This window comes from Arachis ipaensis, chromosome B09, assembly GCF_000816755.2.
Source record: "Arachis ipaensis cultivar K30076 chromosome B09, Araip1.1, whole genome shotgun sequence".
In the NCBI taxonomy this organism is placed as follows: domain Eukaryota; kingdom Viridiplantae; phylum Streptophyta; class Magnoliopsida; order Fabales; family Fabaceae; genus Arachis; species Arachis ipaensis.
Window position 1 is genome coordinate 60,583,897 of NC_029793.2, and position 25,758 is coordinate 60,609,654.

Here is a 25,758-nt window from a genome sequence, read left to right on the forward strand (position 1 = left end):
CGCGTGCGCGCATAGTATGCGTGCGCGTCCCTGGTCGATTCTGCGATGTGCGCGCGAGCGCCTTGTGCGCGTGCGCGTGCATGACTGACTTTGCTTCTTTGACTTTTTTTATGCTTCTCTCCACTTGTATCCTATATTTAAACTTTCTTGAAAAACCTCAATGTTTGACTAAGCATTATTGTGATTGAAAAATTCAAAAATTTTTCTTAGTTTACCCTTTTCTTTTTCACTCAAAACCAAATTCTTATGCAAAAAAGGGTGACTAAGTTTCACTTAAAACATGATTTCTAATCACAACCACAAACTAAAAGGAGAATATACAAAAGGAGATATGCGAAAATGTATAAAGAAAAATCAAACTAAAATATGAAATCTATCATCCAAAATATCTAAAAGTATCCAAAAGCATCAAAATATCTAAAATCCAAAATAAGCAATAAAAGTATCTAAAGCAAACTAGAAATGCATCAAAATATATACAAAAATGTGCAAAATGAGATAACTAGGTCGAAAAAGAGTTCACCGGTTCCCAAATAATGCTACCGGTGCCCTCCCCACACTTAAAACCAAGCATCGTCCTTGATGCTAAACCGGAGGATCAGTGGGAGGTGCAATGATAGGCTCTGGCTCTGTCTGTGGCTGTGGGACCGGCTGAGGAACAGGCTGAGGAACAGGCTCCTCCTGAGTCTGAGGTGGTGCCTCCATATGTGCCCGGAGGGTCTGTAGATGGTGGAGGAGCTGCAGCTGTAGAAGATGATGGGCCAGCTGCAGGGGCTGGTGGTGAAGGTGTCCCTATGGCAGCCCGAGCCCGAGAGCGGCGGCTAGCAGGGGGCTTCTCGTGCACCCAAACACCCCAGGGGATAGTAATCTCCCTGTCATCTGCATCAGCTGGTGGTGGTCGCACATCATCATCCGACCATGGGACATCAGCCAGGGCTGCCATACTCGTGACCAAGGTAGGAAACGGAAGTAGGCCACGAATATGCGCCCGCCACATGCACTGTCTGATAAGTCTAGGGAAGGAGACATCCTTCCCTTCCATAACACACCCGATCAGCAGAAGCATCTCCATGGGGACCTCAGAAAAGTAGGTGGTAGGCAGGACGTAGTGGGCGAAGATCATCTGCCAAGTCTTGGCCTCCCTAGTCAAATGATTGAACAACATCCCCTTTGGCTTGGTGTTGCCCGCATCCATAACCCAAGAAGCCTCCGGTATCCCAATCACGCGCCGAAGCGCCTCATAATCAAAAGTCATGGTGTGGATGGCTATCTCAGCCTGATGATGGGCACACTGGTCATGTGGAATGTGCCGGCAATGTAGTGCCTCTCCAATGGCGGCCTCGGTGAGCAGAATCTCTCTACCCCTCACCTGAACTGAATCCAAGGTCGGACGGAAGAAGTTGCAGTAGAATTCCTTCACCCAAGATATATTGATGTCACCCAAGTCCCGGTCAACAAAATCAATACCTAACTCAAGGATCCGACCGTTAATGCGCCGTCTTACATCATTAGGTAGGAGCAACTTCTTCTCAATATTTAGCTTCGTGGTTCGATACCTAGAGAACCGAAGCTCACAGTAGAGATTGGGGAATTTGCTAGGATTGGTAGAAGGCAACTGCTGATTCTCTTTATCCTCGTCCTGCAAAGGATTCCTAGCATAGTTCTTGTAGATGGAAGGAATGGAGGGGGTAGAATGTTTTCTCTTCTTGGAGGCGGTGGCTACGGCTTTGCCTTTATCCGACATCCTGAAAAAAATTGTGATAGAATATATAAAACATTTAGCATGTAACAAAGAAGACATGTTCAGGATATCATTATTAAAGAGCAATCGTAATGTTACACTGAATATGTAAAAGTGAACAAGGAAGCATAAGTGACTGAACCAAAACCGTAATCTTCATTAAAGGTAACGCCTCATATGCAAAAGGCACTAATATCATCATATTCATGAAAGAATTGTTAAAGAGGGTTAAAAGTGAGTGTAAGTAAAATGGTGAAAGAAATTAATGAGTTAGAAAAGTGGATTAGTGAGAGGATGATATATAGGCTCAATTGAACGAGAAATTTCGGTTCATGTTCACGGTGATTGTGCAAATCCGGGAAGTCAAAAAGGAAACGGAAATTTGCCCAAAACTGATTTCTAAACCAAGCAATGAAATTCGGGAAGTCAAAAATGGGCTCTTACGCGTGCGCGTACAATGCGCTTAGGCGAGGGTGAGCGAAATAGGGAAGGGCGCGTGCGCGTACCGTGCGCGCACGCGTGCATGGAGTTGGGCTAGGTTCTTTACTCCACCAATGCTTTCTCCTAGATCCATATAAAGTAATTCTTGTCCCAACATCATCCCTATACCTTGAAGCTTTGACCTCAATGAGCCTAATTCCTAACTTGCAACCACTACACAACTCATTCTTGCTTTTAATTCCACAAAGAGCTCTAAGTTGTCCATCCGTTTCAATCAAACCATATTCAAGTGGGAAAGTAAAGCTTAGGGATAAGAATTTTACCCACTTGAATGTTGTGTTGGATGGTGACTCGGGAAGGGAGACCTCCCCACACTTAGACAATGCAAGGTCTACTTCCTTGTGCTCTTCTTTGTGTATTTCCACCCCTTTGCGAGCTTCCTCGATTTCAACCTTTCCCTTTTTATCACATAGCTTGGTGTTGTCTTCAAGAACTTTGATTTCTTGCCTTATACCTATAAGTATCCGGAGGTTGTTGCCAATAGGAGTGATCAATTCCTTGAGGCTCTTCCCATCTTTGTTGGTTCCATCCATGGTACATGTTGCCATTAAAGTCCACATTTCCTACAACACACTTAGAACCAAACTCAAAACCAAAGTGGTGAGAATTCATAATGAGAGAACAAAACAATACTAACAAAAATAAAGAAACAACAAAAGATAAACCTATTCACAATATTCACATATGTACAATAACCAATAACACAACACCATTGCAACTCCCCGGCAACGGCGCCATTTTGACGATCGGATTTTTGACGGTTTAGAAATTCACAAATGAAATCTCGTTGTAAAGTATAGTTTCTAAACCAAGCAATAATCCTTTCATACAAAAAGTTGTTTGTCACTAGTACAAACCCCTAATTTTGACGATCGGATTTTTGACGGTTTAGAAATTCACAAATGAAATCTCGTTGTAAAGTATAGTTTCTAAACCAAGCAATAATCCTTTCATACAAAAAGTTGTTTGTCACTAGTACAAACCCCTAAAATTTATAAACCGAAGTATTCAAACCTCGGGTCGTTCTCCCTAGGAATTACAATAAAGTGTCTTGTTATTGGTTATGAGTTATTTTGGGGTTTTGGATAAGAAGCATGAAAAGTAAATGGCAATGAAATTACTAAACCTAATCATAATCCTAGAGAGAAGAGAGAGCTTCTCTCTCTAGAAACTCACTACAAAGCTAAACTAAACTAATTGGTAACTAACATCTAAAATGATCAATTGATCCTAAGTGATGAATGATGCCTTCTCCTTAATCCTTCATCCTTTTATTCCTTTCCCTTAGCAATTTGGCGCCAAAATGGGTTCAGAAAACCTCTCAAATCGCCAGGCACGTGTTGCATTAATGAGGTCATGTGCCATCATCGGCGCATGCGCGCATAGTACGCGTGCGCGTCCCTGGTCGATTCTGCGATGTGCGCGCGAGCGCCTTGTGCGCGTGCGCGTGCATGACTGACTTTGCTTCTTTGACTTTTTAGGCTTCTCTCCACTTGTATGCTTCCTTCCTTGCTTCCTTTGATCCATGCCTAGCCTATTTCAACCCTGGAATTACTAGCAAACACATCAAGGCATCTTATGAAATCAAACAGAAACTAGAATTCACCAAAATAAGGCTTAAAAATATGTTTTTACACTTAAGCACAATCATGGAAGAGATAACAAAACCATGCTAATTCTTAGGCTAAATGTGACAAAAGGTTATCAAAATGTTCTAAATTCAAGGCAAAACAAACCGTCAAATTGGGGTTTGTCAGTCTTCATGGATGACTTTTTAGTATTTGGAGACTCATTCAGCTCCTGTCTTGACCATTTGGCACTTGTTCTGAAAAGATGCCAGGAGACCAACCTAGTTTTAAACTGGGAAAAATGTCACTTTATGGTGACTGAGGAAATTGTCCTTGGGCATAAAATTTCAAAAAAGGGAATAGAGGTGGATCAAGCTAAAGTGGAAGTAATTGAAAAATTACCACACCTTGCCAACGTTAAGGCAATCAGAAGCTTTCTGGGGCATGCAGGATTCTATAGGAGGTTTATAAAAGATTTTTCAAAAATTGCAAAACCTCTGAGCAATCTGCTAGCTGTTGACACACCATTTGTGTTTGACACAGAGTGTCTGCAGGCATTTGAAACTCTAAAAGCTAAGCTGGTCACAGCACCAGTGATTTCTGCACCAGACTGGACATTACCATTCGAACTAATGTGTGATGCCAGTGACCATTCCATTGGTGCAGTATTAGGACAGAGGCATAACAAACTTCTGCACGTCATTTACTATGCCAGCCGTGTTCTAAATGACACACAGAAAAACTACACAACCACAGAAAAAGAGTTGCTTGCAGTGGTTTATGCCATTGACAAGATTAGATCCTATTTAGTAGGTTCAAAAGTGATTGTGTATACTGACCATGCTGCTCTTAAATATCTACTCACAAAGCAGGATTCAAAATCCAGGCTCATAAGAAGGGTGTTGCTTTTGCAAGAGTTTGATATAGAAATAAGAGACCGAAAAGGGATAGAAAACCAGGTAGCTGATCACCTGTCCCGGATAGAACCAGTAGCAGGGGCGTCCCTCCCTCCTACTGAGATCTCTGAGACCTTTTCGGATGAGCAACTCTTCGCCATTCAGGAAGTACCATAGTTTGTAGACATTACAAATTATAAAGCTGTGAGGTTCATACCCAATGAGTACAGCAGGGTGCAAACAAAAAAACTAATTTCTGATGTAAAGTACTACTTATGGGATGAACCATATCTCTTTAAGAGATGTGCAGACGGAATGATCCGCAGATGCATGCCAAGAGAAGAGGCACAGAAGATCCTATGGTATTGCCATGGATCACAGTATGGAGGACTTTTCGGAGGTGAGCGAACAGCCACTAAGGTCCTCCAATGTGGGTTCTACTAGCCTACTCTCCACAGAGATGCCCGAGAGTTTATGCGTAACTGTGACAGTTACCAAAGAGCTGGCAACTTGCCTCATGGTTATGCCATGCCTCAACAAGGGATCTTAGAGATTGAGTTGTTTAATGTATGGGGTATTGACTTCATGGGTCCTTTCCCACCATCATACTCAAACACTTACATTCTGGTGGCAGTAGACTACGTATCTAAATGGGTAGAAGCAATTGCCACACCCACTAATGATACTAAGACTGTGCTGAACTTCCTCTAGAAACATATCTTCAGCAGATTTGGCGTCCCAGAGTACTAATCAGTAACGGGGGCACTCATTTCTGCAATAAACAACTATACTCTGCTATGGTCCAATATGGAATTAGCCACAAAGTAGAAACTCCATATCACCCACAGACAAATGGGCAGGCTGAAATCTCCAATAGAGAACTAAAAAGAATCCTGGAACGGACTGTAATTGTCCGTAGAAAGGATTGGGAAAAAAGCTTGGATGATGCTCTGTGGGCATACAGAACAGCATTCCAGACTCCTATAGGAACCTCTCCATACCAGCTTGTGTATGGCAAGGCCTGTCATCTGCCCGTGGAACTGGAACATAAGGCCTACTGGGCAACCAGATTCCTAAACCTGGATGCTAAGTTAGCTGGAGAGAAAAGATTGCTCCAGGTGAATGAGCTAGAGGAATTCAGACTCAATGCTTTTGAAAATGCAAAAATTTATAAGGAGAAAGCAAAAAAGTGGCATGACAAAAAACTTTCATCCAGAGTCTTTGAACCAGGACAGAAGGTTCTGCTGTTTAACTCTAGGCTTAGACTATTCCTCGGGAAATTGAAATCCCAGTGGAGGGGACCATATGTGATTACAAGTGTGTCACCATATGGATATGTTGAGCTTCAGGATATTGACTCCGACAAAAAGTTCATTGTTAATGGACAGAGAATCAAACATTATCTTGAGAGCAATTTTGAGCAAGAATGCTCAAAACTAATACTAGAATAAAGCTCAGTCAAGGTCCAGCTAAAGACAATAAAGAAGCGCTTGCTGGGAGGCAACCCAACCATTAGCAAGTTATTTGCTTTTTAATTAATACTTATAGAAGTTTGATATAAATTGTCTTCAAGATTAATCATCAAATTGTAGGAATTCACAGAGTTAGAGAAGGATTCAGCGCAAAAAGCAGAGAAAAGGAGCTCACTGGCAAGAAAACGCCAGTAAGGGGCATTTTGGGCATTAAACGCCAGAATGGATACCATTCTGAGCGTTTAACGCCAGAAAGGCAGGGAGAGAGGATTTTGTTTTCCACTTTAAAATTTTTCAAACTTTCATGTTTTGATTCATAATTTTCTGCATAAACATGTTACAAATCTTCATCATTCACCTTCAATTTTCAAAAATTCAATAATTTTCTAAATTTCTTTTCAATTTTCTTTCAAATCATTTCCAAGTCTTCTTCAAAAAACTCCATTATCTTCTCAATTTCTTTCCATATCTTTTCCAATTCATCATATCATCTTTTAATTCTTAGATGCATCAATAAATTTTCAGATTTAATTCCTTTGTATATTTTCCAATTTAAAAAATCTCATCTTTTTCATATAATTATTCTATTTTTCTTTCACCAATCATATCTTTATATCATATCTTTTTCAAATTTTTGAAATCCCTCCCCTCCACTTATAAATACACATTCGGCCATCCCCATCTCTCCACCATTCTAAGTTTGGTGTATTTTTCTGTGATCACTGAGCTAAGACTCATTAAGATCATGGCTCCTAAGGGAAAACAACCCAATTCAAGAGGCAAGAAAGAGAATACTCCAAAGAGTCTTTGGAATCAAGAGAGGTACTTAACCAAAGAACATGCAGACCATTACCACAAAATAATGGGTCTGAGGTCAATGATCCTGGAAGTTAAATTTGATCTGAAAAAAGACGAATATCCGGAGATCCAAGAGCAAATTCGAAACAGAGGATGGGAAATTCTAGCTAATCCTGAGACAAAGGTTGGAAGAAATATGGTTCAGGAATTCTACTCAAATCTGTGGCTGATAGATAAGCAGAGAATAACTGGAACCGCCTTTCATACCTACCAAACTATGGTCAGAGGGAGGATTATTTACTTCAACCTGGACAAAATAAGAGAGGTCTTCAAACTGCCTCAACTACAAGATGATCCAGAATCCTTTAATAGGAGAAGGGTGAGAGTAGATAAGGGGTTGGACCAAGTTCTAGAGGACATATGCCTCCCTGGAACTAAGTGGATAACCAATTCAAAAGGTGTCCCAAACCAACTCAAGAGAGGAGATCTCAAACCAGTCGCAAGAGACTGGTTGGACTTCATTGGGCGTTCTATACTGCCCACTAGCAACCGCTCTAAGGTCACTGTCAAAAGAACAGTGATGATTCATTGTATTATGCTGGGAAACGAAGTAGAGATTCATCATCTGATTTCTTGTGAGATTTACACAATTGCAAACAAGAACTCCACTGAAGCCAAACTGGCTTACCCAAGCTTAATTTCTCTGCTATGTAAAGATGCTGGGGTGAGGATGGGAGTAGATGAATTCATCCCAATCGAACACCCAATCACCAAGATGTCAATGGAAGGACAACAAGTGCAAGATAACTCCATCAAAAGGAGGGCGCAGGAGTTCCTCCCAGAAATCCATGAAATTGACTACTGGACCCGCCTAGAAGCATCTGTCACCAAGCTGCAAGAAGCTGTGGATCAACTTAAGGAAGAACAACAGAATCAAAACTGCATGCTCTACAAGCTGCTTAAGGAACATGAGAAGCAGGGGCGTGAGCTACAGGAGCTGAAGCACCAGAAGCTCTCCCTTGAAGGACCAAACACCCCACAGATGGAAGGAGCATCCACTTCTCAAAATTAAGGTTGTTGAGTCTTAACTCTGTGATAACCTTTATTATTAGGAATCTATTTTAAGAGTCATTTATTTTTCTGTTTTTAATTTTCTGTCTTCTATTATTATTGGTTTGCTCTTATATTTATTTTTGAGTCTTATTTTTATTCCATGATTAATAAAATTTAAAGTTTATGTCTTAAAGCTATGAATATCCTATGAACCCATCACCTTTCTTAAGAAAAAAAATGCTTTTAATCACAAAAGAACAAGAAGTACATGATTTCAAATTCATTCTTGAAATTAGTTTAATTATTTTGATGTGGTGACAATACTTTTATTTTCTGAATGAATGCTTGAACAGTGCATGTCTTTTGAATTTGTTGTTTATGAATGTTAAATTTGTTGGCTCTTGAAAGAATGATAAAAAAAAAGAGAAATGTTATTGATAATCTGAAAAAATCATAAAAATTGATTCTTGAAGCAAGAAAAAGCAGTGAAAAAGAAGAAGCTTGTCAAAAAAAAAATATTTGGCAAAAAGAAAAAGAAAGAAAAAGAAAAAGCCAATAGCCCTTTAAACCAAAAGGCAAGGGTAATAAAAAGGATCCAATGCTTTGAGCATCAGTGGATAGGAGGGCTTAAAGGAATAAAATCCTGGCCTAAGTGGCTAAACCAAGCTGTCCCAAACCATGTGCTTGTGGTGTGAAAGTGTCAAGTAAAAACTTGAGACTGAACGGTTAAAGTCGTGGTCCAGAGCGAAAAGAGTGTGTTTAAGAACCCTGGACACCTCTAATTGGGGGCTTTAGCAAAGTTGAGTCACAATCTGAAAAGGTTCACCCAGTTTTGTGTCTGTGGCATTTATGTATCCGGTGGTAATACTGGAAAACAAAGTGCTTAGGGCCACGGCCAAGACTCATACAGTAACTGTGTTCAAGAATCAACAATACTAAACTAGGAGAATCAATAACACTATCTAAATTCTGAGTTCCTATAGATGCCAATCATTCTAAACTTCAAAGGATAAAGTGAGATGCCAAAACTGTTCAGAGGAAAAAAGCTACTAGTCCCGCTCATCTAATTAGAGGTAAGTTTCATTGATAATTTGGAATTTATAGTATATTCTCTTCTTTTTACCCTATTTGATTTTTAGTTGCTTGGGGACAAGCAACAATTTAAGTTTGGTGTTGTGATGAGCGGATAATTTATACGTTTTTTGGCATTAATTTTAGTATGTTTTCAGTATATTTTAGTTAGTTTTTATTATATTTTTATTAGTCTTTATTCAAAAATAATATTTTTGGACTTTACTGTGAGTTTGTGTGTTTTTTTGTGATTTCAGGTATTTTCTGGCTGAATTTGAGGGACCTGAGCAAAAATCTGATTCAGAGGCTGAAAAAGGACTGCAGATGCTGTTGGATTCTGAAATCCCTGCACTCGAAGTGGATTTTCTGGAGCTACAGAAGCTCAATTGGCGCGCTCTCAATTGCATTGAAAAGTAGACATCCTGGGCTTTCCAGCAATATATAATAGTTCATACTTTGCCCGAGATTTGATGGCCCAAACTGGTGTTCCAAGTCTGCATAAAAATTCTGGCGTCAAAACGCCAGAACTGGCATAAAAGGTGGAGTTAAACGCCCAAACTGGCACAAAAGCTGGCGTTTAACTCCAAGAAAAGTCTCTACATGTGAAAGCTTCAATGCTCAGCCCAAGTACACACCAAGTGGGTCCGGAAGTGGATTCTGTATCATTTACTCATTTCTGTAAACCTTAGGCTACTAGTTTTCTATAAATAGGACCTTTTGCTATTGTATTTACACACCTCATGACACTTTACACGTTTCATATTGTATTTCTGACGGCATGAGTCTCTAAACCCCATGGTTGGGGGTGAGGAGCTCTGCTCTGTCTCGATGAATTAATGCAATTACTACTGTTTTCATTTCTATCACGCTTGTTTCTATTCTAACATATTCATTCGCACTTCAACCTGATGAATGTGATGATCCGTGACACTCATCATTATTCTCACCTATGAACGCGTGCCTGACAACCACCTCCGTTCTATCTGCAATAGCTTGAGTGCATATCTCTTGGGTTTCTAATCTAAGATTAGAACCTTCTAGGTATAGGCTAGAATTATTGGCGGCCATTCCTGAGATCCGGAAGGTCTAAACCTTGTCTGTGGTATTCCGAGTAGGATCTGGGAAGGGATGATTGTGACGAGCTTCAAACTCACGAGTGCTGGGCGTAGTGACAGACGCAAAAGGATCAATAGATCCTATTCCAACATGAGTGAGAACCGACAGATGATTAGCCGTGCGGTGACAGCGCATTTGGACCATTTTCACTGAGAGGACAGATGGTAGCCATTGACAACGGTGATCCACCAACATACAGCTTGCCATGGAAGGAGCCTTGTGTGTGGGAAGAAGAAGACAGTAGGAAAGCAAAGATTCAGAAGACAGAGCACCTCCGAAACCTCAACCTGTTCTCCATTACTGCATAACAAGTATTTATTTCATGTTCTTTTACTTTTTACAATTAAAACTAAGAATCATTACTGATATCCTGACTAAGAATTACAAGATAACCATAGCTTGCTTCAAGCCGACAATCTCCGTGGGATCGACCCTTACTCATGTAAGATATTACTTGGACGACCCAGTGCACTTGCTGGTTAGTTGTGCGAAATTGCAAAAGTGTGATTGTAATTTCGTGCACCAGAAGCCCACAAAGATTTCTCTACAATTGGCTTATAGATCGCTTAAATTTCCATATGGAATGGTGAAAAATTTGTTGGTCAAGGTGGAGCAAGAAGTTCATATTCCCGCAAATTTTGGAATTCTTGATATAAAGCAAGATGTCAATGCCTCTATAATTTTGGAAAGAGTATTCCTTGCTACCGAAAGGGCACTTATTGATGTTCAAAAAGGAAAATTAACCTTGAGGGTATATGATGAGCAAATGATTTTTAATGTATTCAAAGCCATACAACACCTAAGTGATAGTGAAGATTGTTTGAAGGTGGATGTCATTGATCTATTGGTGCATGAAGTTCTTAAAGAAGAGCCACTTTACAATGTGTTATAATTTTTATTATTACTAACGGGTTATGGCCATCGATAATATTTGTCGACAACACCGACACCTAAGCTATCGTAAAATTCATAGGTCTTGTAGTGGTAATTTAATTAATTTAATGTAAATTAACATTTCTATTTTCAAATGCAATCAAACAATCTTTATTAGTTAGATAAAGGTATTTTAATCTTTTAAAACTTAATGTTAAAAAGAGTACTTAATTTTTTTAATCTTCTAAAAGTGAATTATAAGAATATTTTAGTCCTTATAATATTTTTTAAAAGCCATTTTATCTTCTTACAGTAGATCTTTTACCACTTTGAGTTTGAATTTTTGGTGCTCTTTAGACATGCTCCATAGGACCTTCAAAAGTGATTTTCTAGACATAGAAAATAACAATATATCCTCTTAATTTTAGGCTAAAACTAAAAAAAATGGATGAAAAACAAGGATTAACTTTGCTGAAATTTGTATGGAAGTTCAAGGAAGATCAAGAAAGAGCAAGGAATTGGGCTTGGAAGGCTTGAATCCTTGAAGAATAAGCCAAAAACTATGGAAGAACTCCTTGAATGCTTGCTGAAAATGTGAAGAACAAGCACTGAAGTTCTCTCTCTCTCTCTCTTTCTCTCTCTGTGAACCTCGGCAATTTCTCTCTCTCTCTGACACTACAAGAAAGTACCAAAATAGCGACCCATTTTAGCAACCGAAAAAATTGGTTTCTAATAGCGACCGATTTAGTGACTAATATAGAATTTCCAAGACAAAAAGAATGTTGGTCGCTAAATCGTTGGCTGGATTACATTCAGCGACTGATAAGGTTTTAATACAACCAGAATAAAGCTGGTCACTAAAATAGGTTGCTATTTTTTCATTTAGCGACCGATTTAGCAACCAAAACAGAAAATAAAGTCTTTGGGACTATTGGTCACAAAATCAGTTGCTATTTTTTATTTTAGCGACCGATTTTGCAACTGATAGTGAAATAGAGTGAACAACTATTTGGTCGCTAATTCAGTCGCTAAAATACTGGTCGCCAAATCAGTTGCTAATTGTTAAGTTAGCGACTAATTTTAGTGACTAACAGAATCAGTCACTAATAGTCACCGAATTAGCAACTGATTAGTTTTATACAACTAGAATATAAATGATTGGTAAAATTAGTCACTATTTTTTAATTTAGCGATCGAATTAGTAACAAAAATAAATAAAGAAATGTCTTTAAAACTCTTGATCACAAAATCAATCACTATTTTTTGACCTAACAACTAATTTTACAACCAATCTATAAATAAATAGAATAATGTAGTTGGTAGCTCGCTAAGATTGTGGTCACTAAATCAATTGCTAACTTTTGAATTACCCTCACTAACCCTAACTCAGCCACACCGTTCTCATCTTCTCCAATCAGATATCATTGTCATCTACAAGTGCCATTGTCGTCTTCTTCGCCGCTGTCTTCTACGCGCATCTCACTGCTGTCTCCTGAGGTCCCGTCGGCGTCGTCTTCTCCGGTCTCGGTGTCGTCTCATGAGGTCTCGTCATTGTCTTCTTCTGCAGCCTCGGTGTCACTACCTACGTCGTTGAGATCTCGGCATCGTCTTAGTTGTCTTTAAGCAGGTAACCTTCTAATCACCGATTCAAATCCATGCTGTTAGGTTTGGTTTTTCCCCCTCTGGTTAGGGGTTTTAGCGATGTGCTTCATTGAATTTTCCAGATCTCCAGATTTTATGCCGGATTTTGTTCTTGTTATGACAGGGAATAAGGCTGTTATCAGGTAGATTCACGAAGTTGTGTGAGCGCCTTAGAATGGTTCTTGTTGCCACTCATATTCTCGTTTACCTCTTCCCTTCTGCTCTTACCTACCTCGCTCTCGTTGAAAGGTTTGTGAAAGGTTTACACTAGTCTGCAAATATGACCTTTTGCATTTCTTGTTTAAGTGGTTTTTGATAAGGTATTTAGATTTAGGAGAAATGATTTTTGAAAATAGAAAGGTCTTTGTTTGTATGTCAAGGTTAGTGTTGCATGGCTCCTGATTTATATGGTGGAATGGGATTATGGGAATGTAGCATGGCTCCTGATTCATGGGAATATGCAGTACCAGTATATATTTACATTTTGAAGTTTTCAATGGGAAGCCACAATGGATAGTGTATGAAAATTAGAAATGCATTGAACAATTTCATTCCTTGAAGTTTAAAGTAGTGATATATCTATGATTTTTGTCATTGATACCAAACTTCCTTTTTATATTTCCTATTGTTTCTGTGAATAGGAGAGGAAGAAGAAGCTTAGTGAAAGATTCTTTACATTGCAGCAGCTTGTTTCACCATATGGCAAGGTATACATTTTTGAAGCTTCATTGATGTTCTAAGTTTCTATGAGTCTAAAGGTATCCATAATTTTCACTGCAGACAAATACATCTTCTGTCTTAGAGGAAGCAATGCAATACATAGGTTTCCTTCATAAACAAGTTAAGATTTGGACATTCTTTCTAAATTGTTCTGAAATGATTATCTTCATGGTATCTTGGAAATTATTTCAAGCACAACATACATGCATGTCATACATTATTAAGAGCTAAATAAAGTTGTGAAGTTTCTGTTTCTGATGTAAATTAAGCTGTGAATGAGTGTGGTGCTATTTTTGCTTTAACAAATATTTTGTTTGTTTCTTTCTGCTCAAGAAGCTTCTTTACAATCTGTGCAAACAAATTTAAGCCAAATGGGGATTGTCTTTCTATGTTGATATGAAGTTATATATTTACCTGAGCCTTGCCCTTTCTAGATGCTATATGCAATGGTGTGTTTCCCTTAGTGTCAACAAAGTTTATAGTTAATGGATCTCCTTTGATCAACTCCTCCACCACCTCAAGATTATGTCCCTTTACTATCATATGAAGCGTCGTTTGCCTCAAAATTTTTAATGTACTTATTTTACATTTTGTAAACTAAAACATTCAAAAAAATTTACTTATTAGTTAAACTATTTTTTCTATTAAAAAATAGGTTAGAAGCCTTGTCATTACTTTGCTAGAGGGTACTGTAAGAATGGCACTACCTACAAGTTCCTCCAAGGTGGTGGACTTAGAGAAGCTGATGGTGCTGTGCTGCTGCAATGGTTGGTTCTCCAAGCAATATTGAGATGATGCAGCAGTATCATGAACTTCTCAGATCTAAAACTGCTTAGCAACAAAGACTTGCTGCTGCTTCTCAATTCATGGCATCTTCAAACTTTCCTTACTCTCCAAAGTGTATGAATTTCCATCTACAACAACAGTAGCAGCAGCAGCAGCAGCAAAATGATACTCAAAGTTGGGGTTTTAATTTCTCATCTACTCAAGTTAATCATCATGGAGTTCTCAAACAACTTGAATTCTAATAATGGTTTGCATAATTTGCTACTAGGGTTGCGGCTGCAGCTTTGATGATGAGCGAGGACTTACACAAATTCAGAAGATCAAGGCTTGAAAGGAGTGATTTCTCTTTGAACAGCCCTATCATGGTCAACCCAGCTTCCAGGCAAATCTATTTGACTTTCCCAGCTGACAGCACTTTTAGAGAGGAAGATGTTTCTAACTACTTCAGGTTCTTCTTTGTTGCTACTTAGCTTACTCTTTTCAAACTTTAAATTTGGTATTTTCACTTCATGACCTATCTTTTTGTTGTTCAAACTTGAAGCATTTATGGGCCAATTCAAGATGTGAGAATCCTATACCAGCAGAAGTGCATGTTTGGATTTGTTACACTCAAGATGTGAGAAGCCCATACCAGCAGAAGCACCTACTCATTCTTTTATAGTCTTTTCTTATTTTTTTTTCCTTTCTTAATTGTCTCACACAATAATATTTTGAATTTGAATTTGATTTTGTAGGAAGCAACAACAACAGGTAGATAGGGATTTTTCACCTTGTGGCACTCCTACTGGACTAGATGCTAGAGACCAATATGATCTCCAACTAGGGAGATTCATAATGCATTCATATAGATAACCTTGTTTTGGTATTTGTAATCCAGCTAGTGTAATTAATGATTCCATTTTTACTGATTTTGAAATTAAACTTCGAATCATATAACAAGCATACAATTGTTGTTGTAGAACTTTGCTTCTTGTTGTATACAATCTAAGGAAGGACTTGGTGCATCATGGATAATATGAGTGCTTGCTGAACACCGTGGAAGCATGTGTCATTGATGCCTGGCCTCAGTTGGTAAGAAGTTAAGAGATTAGAATTCACCACTTGCCACTTAATACTGATTATTAATTAACTAATTATTTATGATTATTATTATTGATGATTATTGGTTTTGACAGCTAGCTATAAATGTGTGGCAAGACATTTTTTAGTAAGCACAATGACACATTAGCTCTTGGCTTGGATCTTGTATCATACATGTGAAGGTTAGATGTCGTTTTCTTAAAAAACCAAAGGGGAAAAAAAGAAGAAAAAGTTGTCTTAGTCCTATAAAGTTGTATTTACTATGCAGAGTTATATAGGTAATGGCAAATAGTATTAGGCTTAAATAATGCATGCATTTATGCAATTTTTTCTGTCTGGTTCTTTAATAGGACCAATAATAAATCTGTTATTCTGTTTTGATTTTTTTCTTACTGAGAATTATTTTTTTTGAACTTTTCATTGCAGTAAGAGTATGTAATTTCAAGCTGAAAGAAATGGATAAAATACAAGAAAAATATGTAATGCAAATACGTGAGCAATTCAGAAAGCTTGACCCTTCTAATGTTGTAATTTCTATCAAACCCAAAAAACCTTCCTTAAAAGAAAGGAAGCAGAAGTTGCTTACATTTTTGCAAGGTACATTAATCATAGTTTTTTATTGTACAAATTCATAATATCATGATTTTCTTAGAAGAATTCCTGAGAGTGATAATGTTGCTGAAGACTATTTTTTATGACATAGAAATATGAACCAGTTTATAGAAGTATGAACCAGTTTGTACTAAGTGGACTACAGAATGGTGTGCTGTTTGTAGATGGGTTGAAGATTGGGACTACAACAAAATCATCATTTGCAATAGGTAAAACAACATCTTCATTCTTCAGTTTAATATCTGATTGTATATTTTTTTAAATAGTCAAACTATAAAGATACAAGGATTAGAAGAAGCTGTTGTGTGGTGTAAACATTTTGTAGCCGATAAATATAGTGAGATCATAGATGTTCTAGAAAATAAATCATGAGTAGTTAATTTTAATTTCATAAAACTAACAGAAGGTAATGCTGAAAAGAAAATGTTGAATTTTTAATTTCACATCATGCAATGCAACAAAACTAATTAAGGAAACTTTGATTTTCTTATTACTTTAGAGAGTTTATGGTGAGGAACAGAGGAAGTGCAGCAACAAAATAGACTTAACATTGAAGCTGTCACCTTGTGGTGATAAAAAAGGAAAAGAGAGGATGAGGAAGCTGAAGAGGTCATTATCAATGATCAAAGATAGCAGCATCACATATATGTAGTATACATAAATATAAAGTTGTATTTGTGTAGATTTGTTTCTGTCTTGATTTGTTTTCAACACGTATATGTAGTATACCTAAATATAAACTTATTTGTATTAGAATCCATTTTCTATTTTATCTTTATACGATTTTCAATAATTATAGGCATTTATCTATCTTTGATTATTTATATATTTTGTTAAATTAGAATTATATTTAAAAATTAAATTTTAATAGTGATATATGTGAAATTTAGTTAAAATTTATAATTAGAAAGTAGCAGTAGCGACTGATTTAGCAACCAATTTTGGAATTTTGAAGTTAGCTGTTAGCAACCGATTTAGCGACAGAAAAATTAGCGACCGATTTAGTAAACGAAATATTGGTCGCCATTTAGTGACCGAACATCTCAGCGACAGTTTTAGTGACCGAAATATTGGTTGCTATTTAGTGACCGATCTTGTTAGTGATCGATTTAGCAACCAAAATTATTTTGTATGGTTAGGTGGTCTTGGTTGAAAATCGATTGCTAAAATCGGTCACTAAGTATTTGCAACCACCATCAGTCGCTATTTTGAATTTAGCGACCAAAGTTTTAGTGACTACCAGAATCGGTCGCTATTTTGATAATTTCTTGTAATGTCAAATGCATTAAACTTTGTCAAATTTTTCTTAATGTGATCTCTTATATAAAAGGCTGAAGTAAAGCTTGAAATAGAGGTGGTAAAAGGTGTTAAAAATCAGAATTAAATGGCTAAAAAATAAGGAGGAAGGGGCATAAAGCATGATTTCAAGGAGGTGAGTCATGTCTTGTCGTATTTATTCATAGTTAATCATAGTTAGTTACTTCGGGTTAAAAACACTACACAGAGGGTAAAAGTAAGAGCGAATTTTGGCCACATGAGGGAGAAGTAGGGTTACGAGTTACTTGAAAAGCAAGCAAGAGAGTTTGGAGTCTTTAAGAGATGTTTGTAAAATACTAGGTTGAGGTTTGTTTCGGATTAATTTTACTGTGTGGTACAATAATGAGCAGTTGAGATTTATTCTTAAAAGAATAAATCAAGAATGAGTGGTTGAGATTAATCTTAAAATACAATTAATAAGGTGGTAACTACTTTTATCATTGATTCTGTGATCTTTAGAACGTTGGTTTTTTTTTTAATGAGTGTAAAACTGTCACTAAAAGCGAATCCCAACTCAAAAGTTTCTAGTAAGAAGTAATGAGCCAATAATAAAAAATATTTATCTCTGCTAGTCAAATTTATCTAAAGAAATTAATTATCCTCAGAAAATAAAGTTTGACTTATTAATTATTATTTGGTACACGCAAAGGTGGTATTTGTAGACTTGCAGTTCCTTTACAAGTGTCGTTTTCTTCTTTCAGCGCGTGTCACCAATGTCCACGTAATGAGTAATTCCTTGGAAAATAATCAACAATTACGTTTACCATGACTAATTGGTACGGTGTGAAGCAATTAATTAGTTCTCAGCTCTCGCGAGTTTCAAGCTAAAGCTCTCAGTTCAGGTAATTCTTGTTTCTTTGAAATTTCATTTTATTAGATATTTCATCTTGTAATTCCTAAGCTGTGATCGATACACATTATGCATAGAGAAAAACCATATTCACTTAGTTAATTTCTAGATATAATAATAATTAGCGCAATTGCATGCTTGGATGATGTTGTTATTACTAGTTTTCTTTCAACTTTGATGAATTGTATATATTTAGTTCAATTTGTTATCGAATGATACAACTTAAACTTGCATGTTTGTATATTATGATTATTATTATTATGTAGGATGGAATTGGAGGAACCAGAAGATGATGAGTGGAATTGGAAAAATAGTAGTACTAATAATAAATACTACTTGGCTGAAGATGATGATGGCGATGGGAATAACCATAACAGTAATGGTGGAAAGTGGAGTTGGGTTTTGAACCTTGGAAAGAAGGTGTTAGTGGCTGGTTTGGTGGCAACTTCCGCCCCAATTGTTGTTCCACCACTTTTTGTTGCTTCTGCATTTGGCGTTGTTGCTTCTGTGCCGTATGCATTCTTCTTGGCAAGCCGTGTTTGTACCCAGACAGTGATGAGTAGGTTGCTTCCTATTCCTTATCATCATGAATATCCTGTGCTTCTTGATGAAGATGAGGAACAGCTTGGAAAGGATGGTGTTGAAAATGTGATTAAGAATTATGAGAAATGTGTGATATCATCAAATGGTGGGTATGAACAAGAGGTTGTGAAGGATGATGAGTTGCGTTCACTAGATGCTCGCTGTAATGTCTCTAAGGAAGGTGATCAAGAAATAGAAGAGGAGAATTCGGCAGGGAGAATGCTTGATGATGACGAGGTTATAGGAGATGAAATTGACGATGGAATTGTGATGGAAGAAGAGTTGAGTGGGGAAAGTAATGGGGAGCAACCAATGACGGCGGGGCATGGAGTTGTGATAACAATTGAGGGTATTGATGAGAATGAGGTTGATGATAATGATGTTGTTGAAGAATTCAAGGCACCCTTTGATGTTACAAGCATTTTCGTAGAGGAATTCGGGGATAAGGCCATAGAGGGTGACATAGATGAAGAAGAGTTGAAGAGGGAAACTAAGGAGCTGTTGGAAGAAATTAGAAATGAAGGTAGAATGGATGATAATGGAGGAGAATACGTACATGGAATCCATGGAGATACTAATGAGAACAAGGAAGAAATTGATTCAGTTGTTGAATATTCTGCAGTAGCACACAACACGCACAGTTGTAATACTATGGAGGGAATTAAAGTAGCTGTAATAGGAAAGGAGGAAGTAGATAAAAGACTCTGTGAGCAAAAGATTCCACCAATAAATACTGAAGACAAGGATAATATCTACAATTGTGTGGAATCAAATGATCCTATCAGAGATGTGTTAGAAGCCGGAGAGGTCGACAGTGCAAGTGTCTTGCAGAAGCGTTTCCATGAAAATTCTGAACTACTAAGTGGAACTAGTTTCCAACATGAAACTCATCCAGCTGAACCAGTTAGAGATGTGGTGATGGATCAGGATTACAATATTTCCCTAGCTGATGAATCGTCCAAGGTTATAGGCAGAAACATTGTTTTGGATTTGAATGATGATGAGGAACCAGACCAAGTGCTAGACGGGTCTACTGTATCTCAAGGGGTGAAATTAGATGACAACATTTCTTCTATAATTCAAGAACCTCAGCTACTTAAGTATGATGAAATTTTGGATTCATCAGATGCAGGTTCTGACGAAGTTTCAGCTGAAAAAGGGTTTGATTCGTCTGATCAGAAAATAATATATCCTGGCGCAGACACATGTACAATTGAATTGCATGAAGGTTAGGCCTTAAATTTGTATGCCACTTCCATTTTGTATACTATTCTTAAGTCCTTACATGATATCTGAAATTAATTGATTTGTATATATGCAGAATCTTCAGTTGCTATGGTTAATGGTCACACAGCTCTTATAGAGGTGACTAATTCCTCGGTAGAGAAAGAACGAGAACAAGAGGGTAGGCCATCTGAAATCTTCTCCAGAAAAGATGCGATGCGCCCTTCTGATGAGGTCAGGGCTTTTTATATGTGCAATTTTATAGCTAGGCCATCATGATCCCTCGTTTTATATGGTTCATAACTAGTTCAGTTGGATTTATAATGTTCCTTTATAAGTTCTAAAGGCGTTATAATTTGCCTAATGAACCTAAGATTGTGTTTACATGTTGTTGGGCGTTATTACATTGACTATCATGATTATGTCCCTGGAATTTAAACCATATATCTGTAAATTGCTTTTAATAATTCACTCTAAAATTTTCTTAGGGTTCTCTATCCCCAGCTACAAAAGAACCTTTCGTCTAATCCACTCTTGTGAAACGGTCCTATTTTGAACACGTTCGAACCAGCTCAGAAGGCCCTTGCCCAATCTAAATGTCCTAATTTTGATCTTATTTTCTCAATTTCTTGAATATGGCTGTATTTCTTCAACAATGAGGCTAATTTATTCTAGATCATTTTGCAGGTTACGTTCAATGAAGAGAGCATGTGGAAACAAGTCAGTGTCATAAGGAAGATAATAGGATATGAAGGTTCAAAACAAAAATCATTCATAGATGAATTAAAGGCTCTCTACATCTTCACTGGAGTTGAATTCCCTGCTTTTCTCAAGGAGAATCCCTATGATCCCGCTGAAATTAATAAAAAACTCCACTTTCTCATGTCCATAGTTGGAATCAAGTCAAATGCAGATTAAAATGTGACCTATGTATTAGTATTAGTATATGGTTTTCTTCAGTTTCTAATGGGTGTACTTTTCCTTTGTGGACTTGGTTCATGTTATTTTATACTAATGTATAAGTAATATGGTCGTGAGAGTTGTAAAGCATGTTGTTACATAAATATAAAATTTAGCCATAAATGAAGAATCCTCGTTAATATAATGTTTTCTTAGTATTCCATGTCTTTATGTATGGTTTTTCTTCTTTTTCCCATTTTCCGTTTTGGATAATTTTCATGTTTTACAGCGAGTATACGGTCATGACTCATGAGCATTTTTAAGCAGATTGTAATGTGCCTTAACCATAAGTTTAAGATTTCATCGTTGCATGGTTCTCTGATTACAGAGCTTAGCCTAAATTGTGAATGCTATATTCAGGACATCTTCAAAAGATAACACTGTAGAAAACTGCTTTTAAACCATAAGTAGTAAGCATTAGTTTCACTAATCACTATTATATTCACACCGCAATCTCGCAAGGTGGACCGAAACAAATCAGGTTACACGCATGATGTTTTAACCAACTTGAGTTGATAAAGTGGTTTGTTTATTTGTCTATTTAATTATAAGTTAATTTGGGTTTGTTAAGTAGTTAATTTATTTGTCTATTTAAGTAAATATGGGAGTTTAAATTTTACTTTGTGGATGTAACAATCTATTAGTTAGCAACAAACTTTAAAATAAAATTTTGATCCGCGACGGATTAATCTTTAATCTACCGGACTCGAAAAAAAAAAAATGCATGATGCATCTAATATATGAGTGGGGAAGTCAAAATTCAGTAATTCATAATGTCTTCATAAGGTAACGTTATTAGGAGGAGCACTTCTTCCAACTTTGACCTCTTACCATCAATTTTGTTCACATTATAAACCCTTCAAAGGATATAATTAAGATTGCAAATCTGAACCTTTTGTTATAAAATTGCTAGTACAAATTTTATTTCAAATAAATATTTTTCTTCATCAATTAAGAAACAAAGAATCGCTTAATATGTAATTGTTTATACCATGTAAAGCTCACATGCTGACTACATATTTTTCTAAAATGAATATAAAAAATAAAGCAATTTCATTTTATTTTTTCCCCCTCAAATTAGGGAGTTATATGGCCTCAATTAATTTGTAAACTTAGTCTATAAAGGATTATGGAAGTCAAAATGTAATCTCCATATTAAGCTTTCTAGAGCATTAAATTCATGAATTACATATTACCTAAAAAAAAAAAAAATTCATGAATCACGTATATACATATACCAATCAATTTCTCTCATTTTAAGTCTCTTGGAATGTTTGATTTTTCAAAACAAATAATTAGATATGCACAATTATATATCTCTAAAAAACGAGTAAATCTCCATAATAGTTTTGAGATTGACGCTATTACTCAATGTGATTCTCGAGATCCCAATTTCACTATTCTAGTTCCCCAGATAGAACTCTAGACACCATAATAGTCCCTAAGCATCATTTTGATGATGAGTCAGCTATAGCATCACTAGCATAGCGTCACTTTGCCATGTAGGAGCTTCTTCTTCTTCTTCTTCTTCTTCTTCTTCTTCTTTCCCTCCCTTCCACACCAAATCCCCATAGCGGCAGCCTCCAAAACTTCTTCTACCTCTTCTTCTTCTCCTTTCCACTCTTCTTTTCCTTCCGCATCAAAGCTTCTTCTTCTTCCTCCTCCTTCCCTCTCTCACGCACCAAAGTCCCACGACAGCAACCTCCACAACTTCTTTTTCTTCTGCTGTTCTTCCTTCCCTTTCGCACCAAAGCTGCTTCTTCTTCTTCCTCCTTCTCTCCCTCCTGCACCAAAGCCTCACGACAGTAGCTTCCACGGCTTCTTCTTCTTCTTTCCTTCCACACCAAAGCTCCATGGTAGTAGTCTCCACAACTCATGCTTCTTCTTCTTCATCCTTCCCTTCCACGTATACAAATCTTGTTCCTTCGACACCACCACGTGCACCCTGTTCTCGCTAGCCTTTCCCATAGCCCATGCACATTGCTCCCATCTCATCACGTCAACTGCTCCGATCGTTACTATCTTTTTCTCGAAAGCCTGAACATCCTTCCTCCCAACGAAGTTCAGCACCGACACCACCCACAACCACTTCTTCTCTGACACGCTCCTCTGAAAGGCCTTCTTGAAGTTGGACACACAATTCTTCAGCTACTTCCTCACGTACCCTCCCATCGGTGCCTAGAACTAGACTCCGGCAGTGGTAGTGGCGCCAGAACTAGGTGGCCCGTAGAAGGAAAGACCAAATTAGGTCCAACGTAGCAAAGTGATACCACGTCAACACTACGATAACTGACTCATCGTCGAAAAATTGCTCAGGGCTACTATGGTGCCCAGAGCTCAATCTCGAGGACTACAATAGTGAAATTGGAATTTCAAAGACCACATTGGGTGATCGCGTGAATCTTAGGGACCACTATGGGATTCACTCATAAAGAACGGATTTAAAAAAGAAAACATAATGTTTTAATTTTCTTTTTTTAGGTATAAATAAAATAGGGAAAATTTTTTTAGTATGGAAGATGATTGTGTGTAGTTTGTAACACTCTACCACACAGAGCTTTACGCTTAAGTTCGTAAATCAGAAGTGGTGAGGTATTACGACCTCTAAAAGTAAAAATATGTACATAGATATATATATATGAAAAGAAGCTTAACTAGGAGTCTTGAAGAAAGGTTGAACAAAACAAAACCCGAAAGTCGCATCACACCCGAACGATTAAGCGTAGAAGAAACAGATAACAACGTATGAAAAGGATAATATACATACGAATATAGAGTTCTAAAGATACAGATAGCAAGCTCCAGACTGGACCTGCGAAGCAAAGGCAGGCCATATATATATATATATATATACAACCTAAAACGTATCCAAAATGTAAATCTTGTTTCTCCAAAATTATCCTCTAAAAGGGACAAAATACAAGTTATACAAGTGGAGAATATGTACATATCTATATACTAAGTACAAACTACAGCTCCCCAAAATAATTCTTCACTTGTATAAGAGTCTCCAACAATGCTCAGTGAAGTGCCTCACCTCCTGCATTTGAAAAACAACAGAATATCTATGGAATGAGAACCGGGGTTCTCAGTATGGTAAAGGTGCCCATATAGATAATAAATAATGTCCCGGAAAGCTAGAGGCATTCCAAAATCTCCAACAACCTATATCAAATCCTAAAGTTCTCATTAAACCAAATATAGGATGACTATATCTAAGGATTCTAATCTAACTCGTCATTTTTCGTTCTCTGCAAACCTCCAAATCACCAAGTAGAACAACCCTTAGCGTCTCCTCCACCAGTATGAGGGATCTCTCAGAAATGAACACAAACAAGACAAACAAGGAAAACACAAATATGGAAACAGATACATCAATTAGACCACGTAGTAGTTAATTAAAGTTAAGCAAATAGGCAAGCCAAAGCAAATACATACTCAAACAAAACACACAAGTGCATATTCAAATCCCAAATATACACAATATACACAATAATCCTAAACCACCCACGCAATAATCACACCAAATATATATAATTCTAATCCATCACAATCATTATACATCAATATAACATTTACAAGCTCATATCTAACCTCCATTCAATTAGTCACATATCACACATAATTTCATTAACCAAAACATGAAATTCAATCCTCATCAACACCAATGTTTATCATTTAATACTCATCAATAATCATCATCAATCTTCAACATCATAACAACACTCCTTCATATACAATATCATTCCACATTCTACATCATCATATTCATTCATTCAATTAATTCATACAATTCAATCTATCTTAAGGCTACTAGCCTAAGTTTCACACAATATTATATATTAACTACAAGAAACCGAAACCATACCTTGATCAATTTGTTTCCAAGCTCAAAACACCTCAATACCCTCCTCTTCATAAGCTTTCAAGCCAACTCAACAAGTTTCCAACCACCAGAGTTTAGTTACAAGCACACTACTTCACCAATTTGACTTCTCCTCACATGAAATCAATCTAATACTGATGGAAAGCAGAAGTTGGTGAATTAAAAATTTATTAAAATGGTTACGTTGCAAGTATAGTTCTTAACTCACCGAAAATCTGCCTATCAATTTAGAAATATGTCACAGAGAGTTTAAATTAAAATTACTGGGAGTTTTAAGTCCCAGGTCATCTCCCAACGAGTTGCAGAAAAGTGTGCGGTTTTATTAATCAGATGTTCCAAGAAGTTGAGCTAAGTAAATTGGAATTTAAATTGAGGAAATTTAAATAATATGAATAAAAGCTTTGACTGGGAGTTGATTGGTTGGAAATTCTACTATTGATGGTGCGATTGTAAGATTAAATTATAATTAATGGTTATTCTGTTTGGTTATCCTTTACTAGGTAAGGAAAAGTCAAACAAGTTGGAATGCCAGATCTGTTCACAAGTTGCAACCCACTTAGTTCAAAGGGATTGGCGTTAGTGACAGGATAGCAATCCAACATTTAACCCAATTACAAATTTTCTTTCAATCCTTCCAACTCAAGAGTTCCTTTTAATCAACTCCCCATCAAGTAAGGAAACTACTCACGCATTGTAAATAAAGAATCCATAGCACATGAAAGGGAATTAAAAGAAGACATAATTATTGGAATTGAAGTTGAATTAAAAAGAAATAATCCTTGCATTAAATAATCATAAAAGTATCTGAATGACAAAATTGAACAAAACAAAGAACATGGAAGAATAAAACCAAGTTAAGAAAACAAACTAGAATGACGAACTCTTGATGAGGGAAATAACTCTTCTCAATGTTCCAATGCTCAGATCAATTCAAAATCAGAATCCTCAAAACCTCGAGAGGAAAACCTAAGAGAGTAAAACTAGATCTAAAAACTACTCAATGATTGAATG

The 25,758-nt window shown here is 37.0% G+C and overlaps 1 protein-coding gene across 2 annotated transcripts; it reads left to right on the top strand.

Annotated features, from left to right (window-relative positions):
* Positions 12,406–21,019, top strand: LOC107618003. Of its 2 annotated transcripts, XM_016319911.2 has the most exons (9): positions 12,406–12,716; positions 12,855–12,979; positions 13,372–13,437; positions 13,511–13,570; positions 16,020–16,137; positions 17,947–18,087; positions 18,362–19,905; positions 19,999–20,135; positions 20,589–21,019. In XM_016319911.2, exons 7-9 carry the CDS (start codon positions 18,363–18,365, stop codon positions 20,817–20,819), a joined length of 1,911 nt encoding a protein of 636 aa, XP_016175397.1. In that variant the 5' UTR covers positions 12,406–12,716; positions 12,855–12,979; positions 13,372–13,437; positions 13,511–13,570; positions 16,020–16,137; positions 17,947–18,087; position 18,362; the 3' UTR covers positions 20,820–21,019. The 2 variants fall into 2 exon arrangements, with proteins under 2 accessions (XP_016175397.1, XP_016175398.1); XM_016319912.2 differs by lacking the exon at positions 13,511–13,570.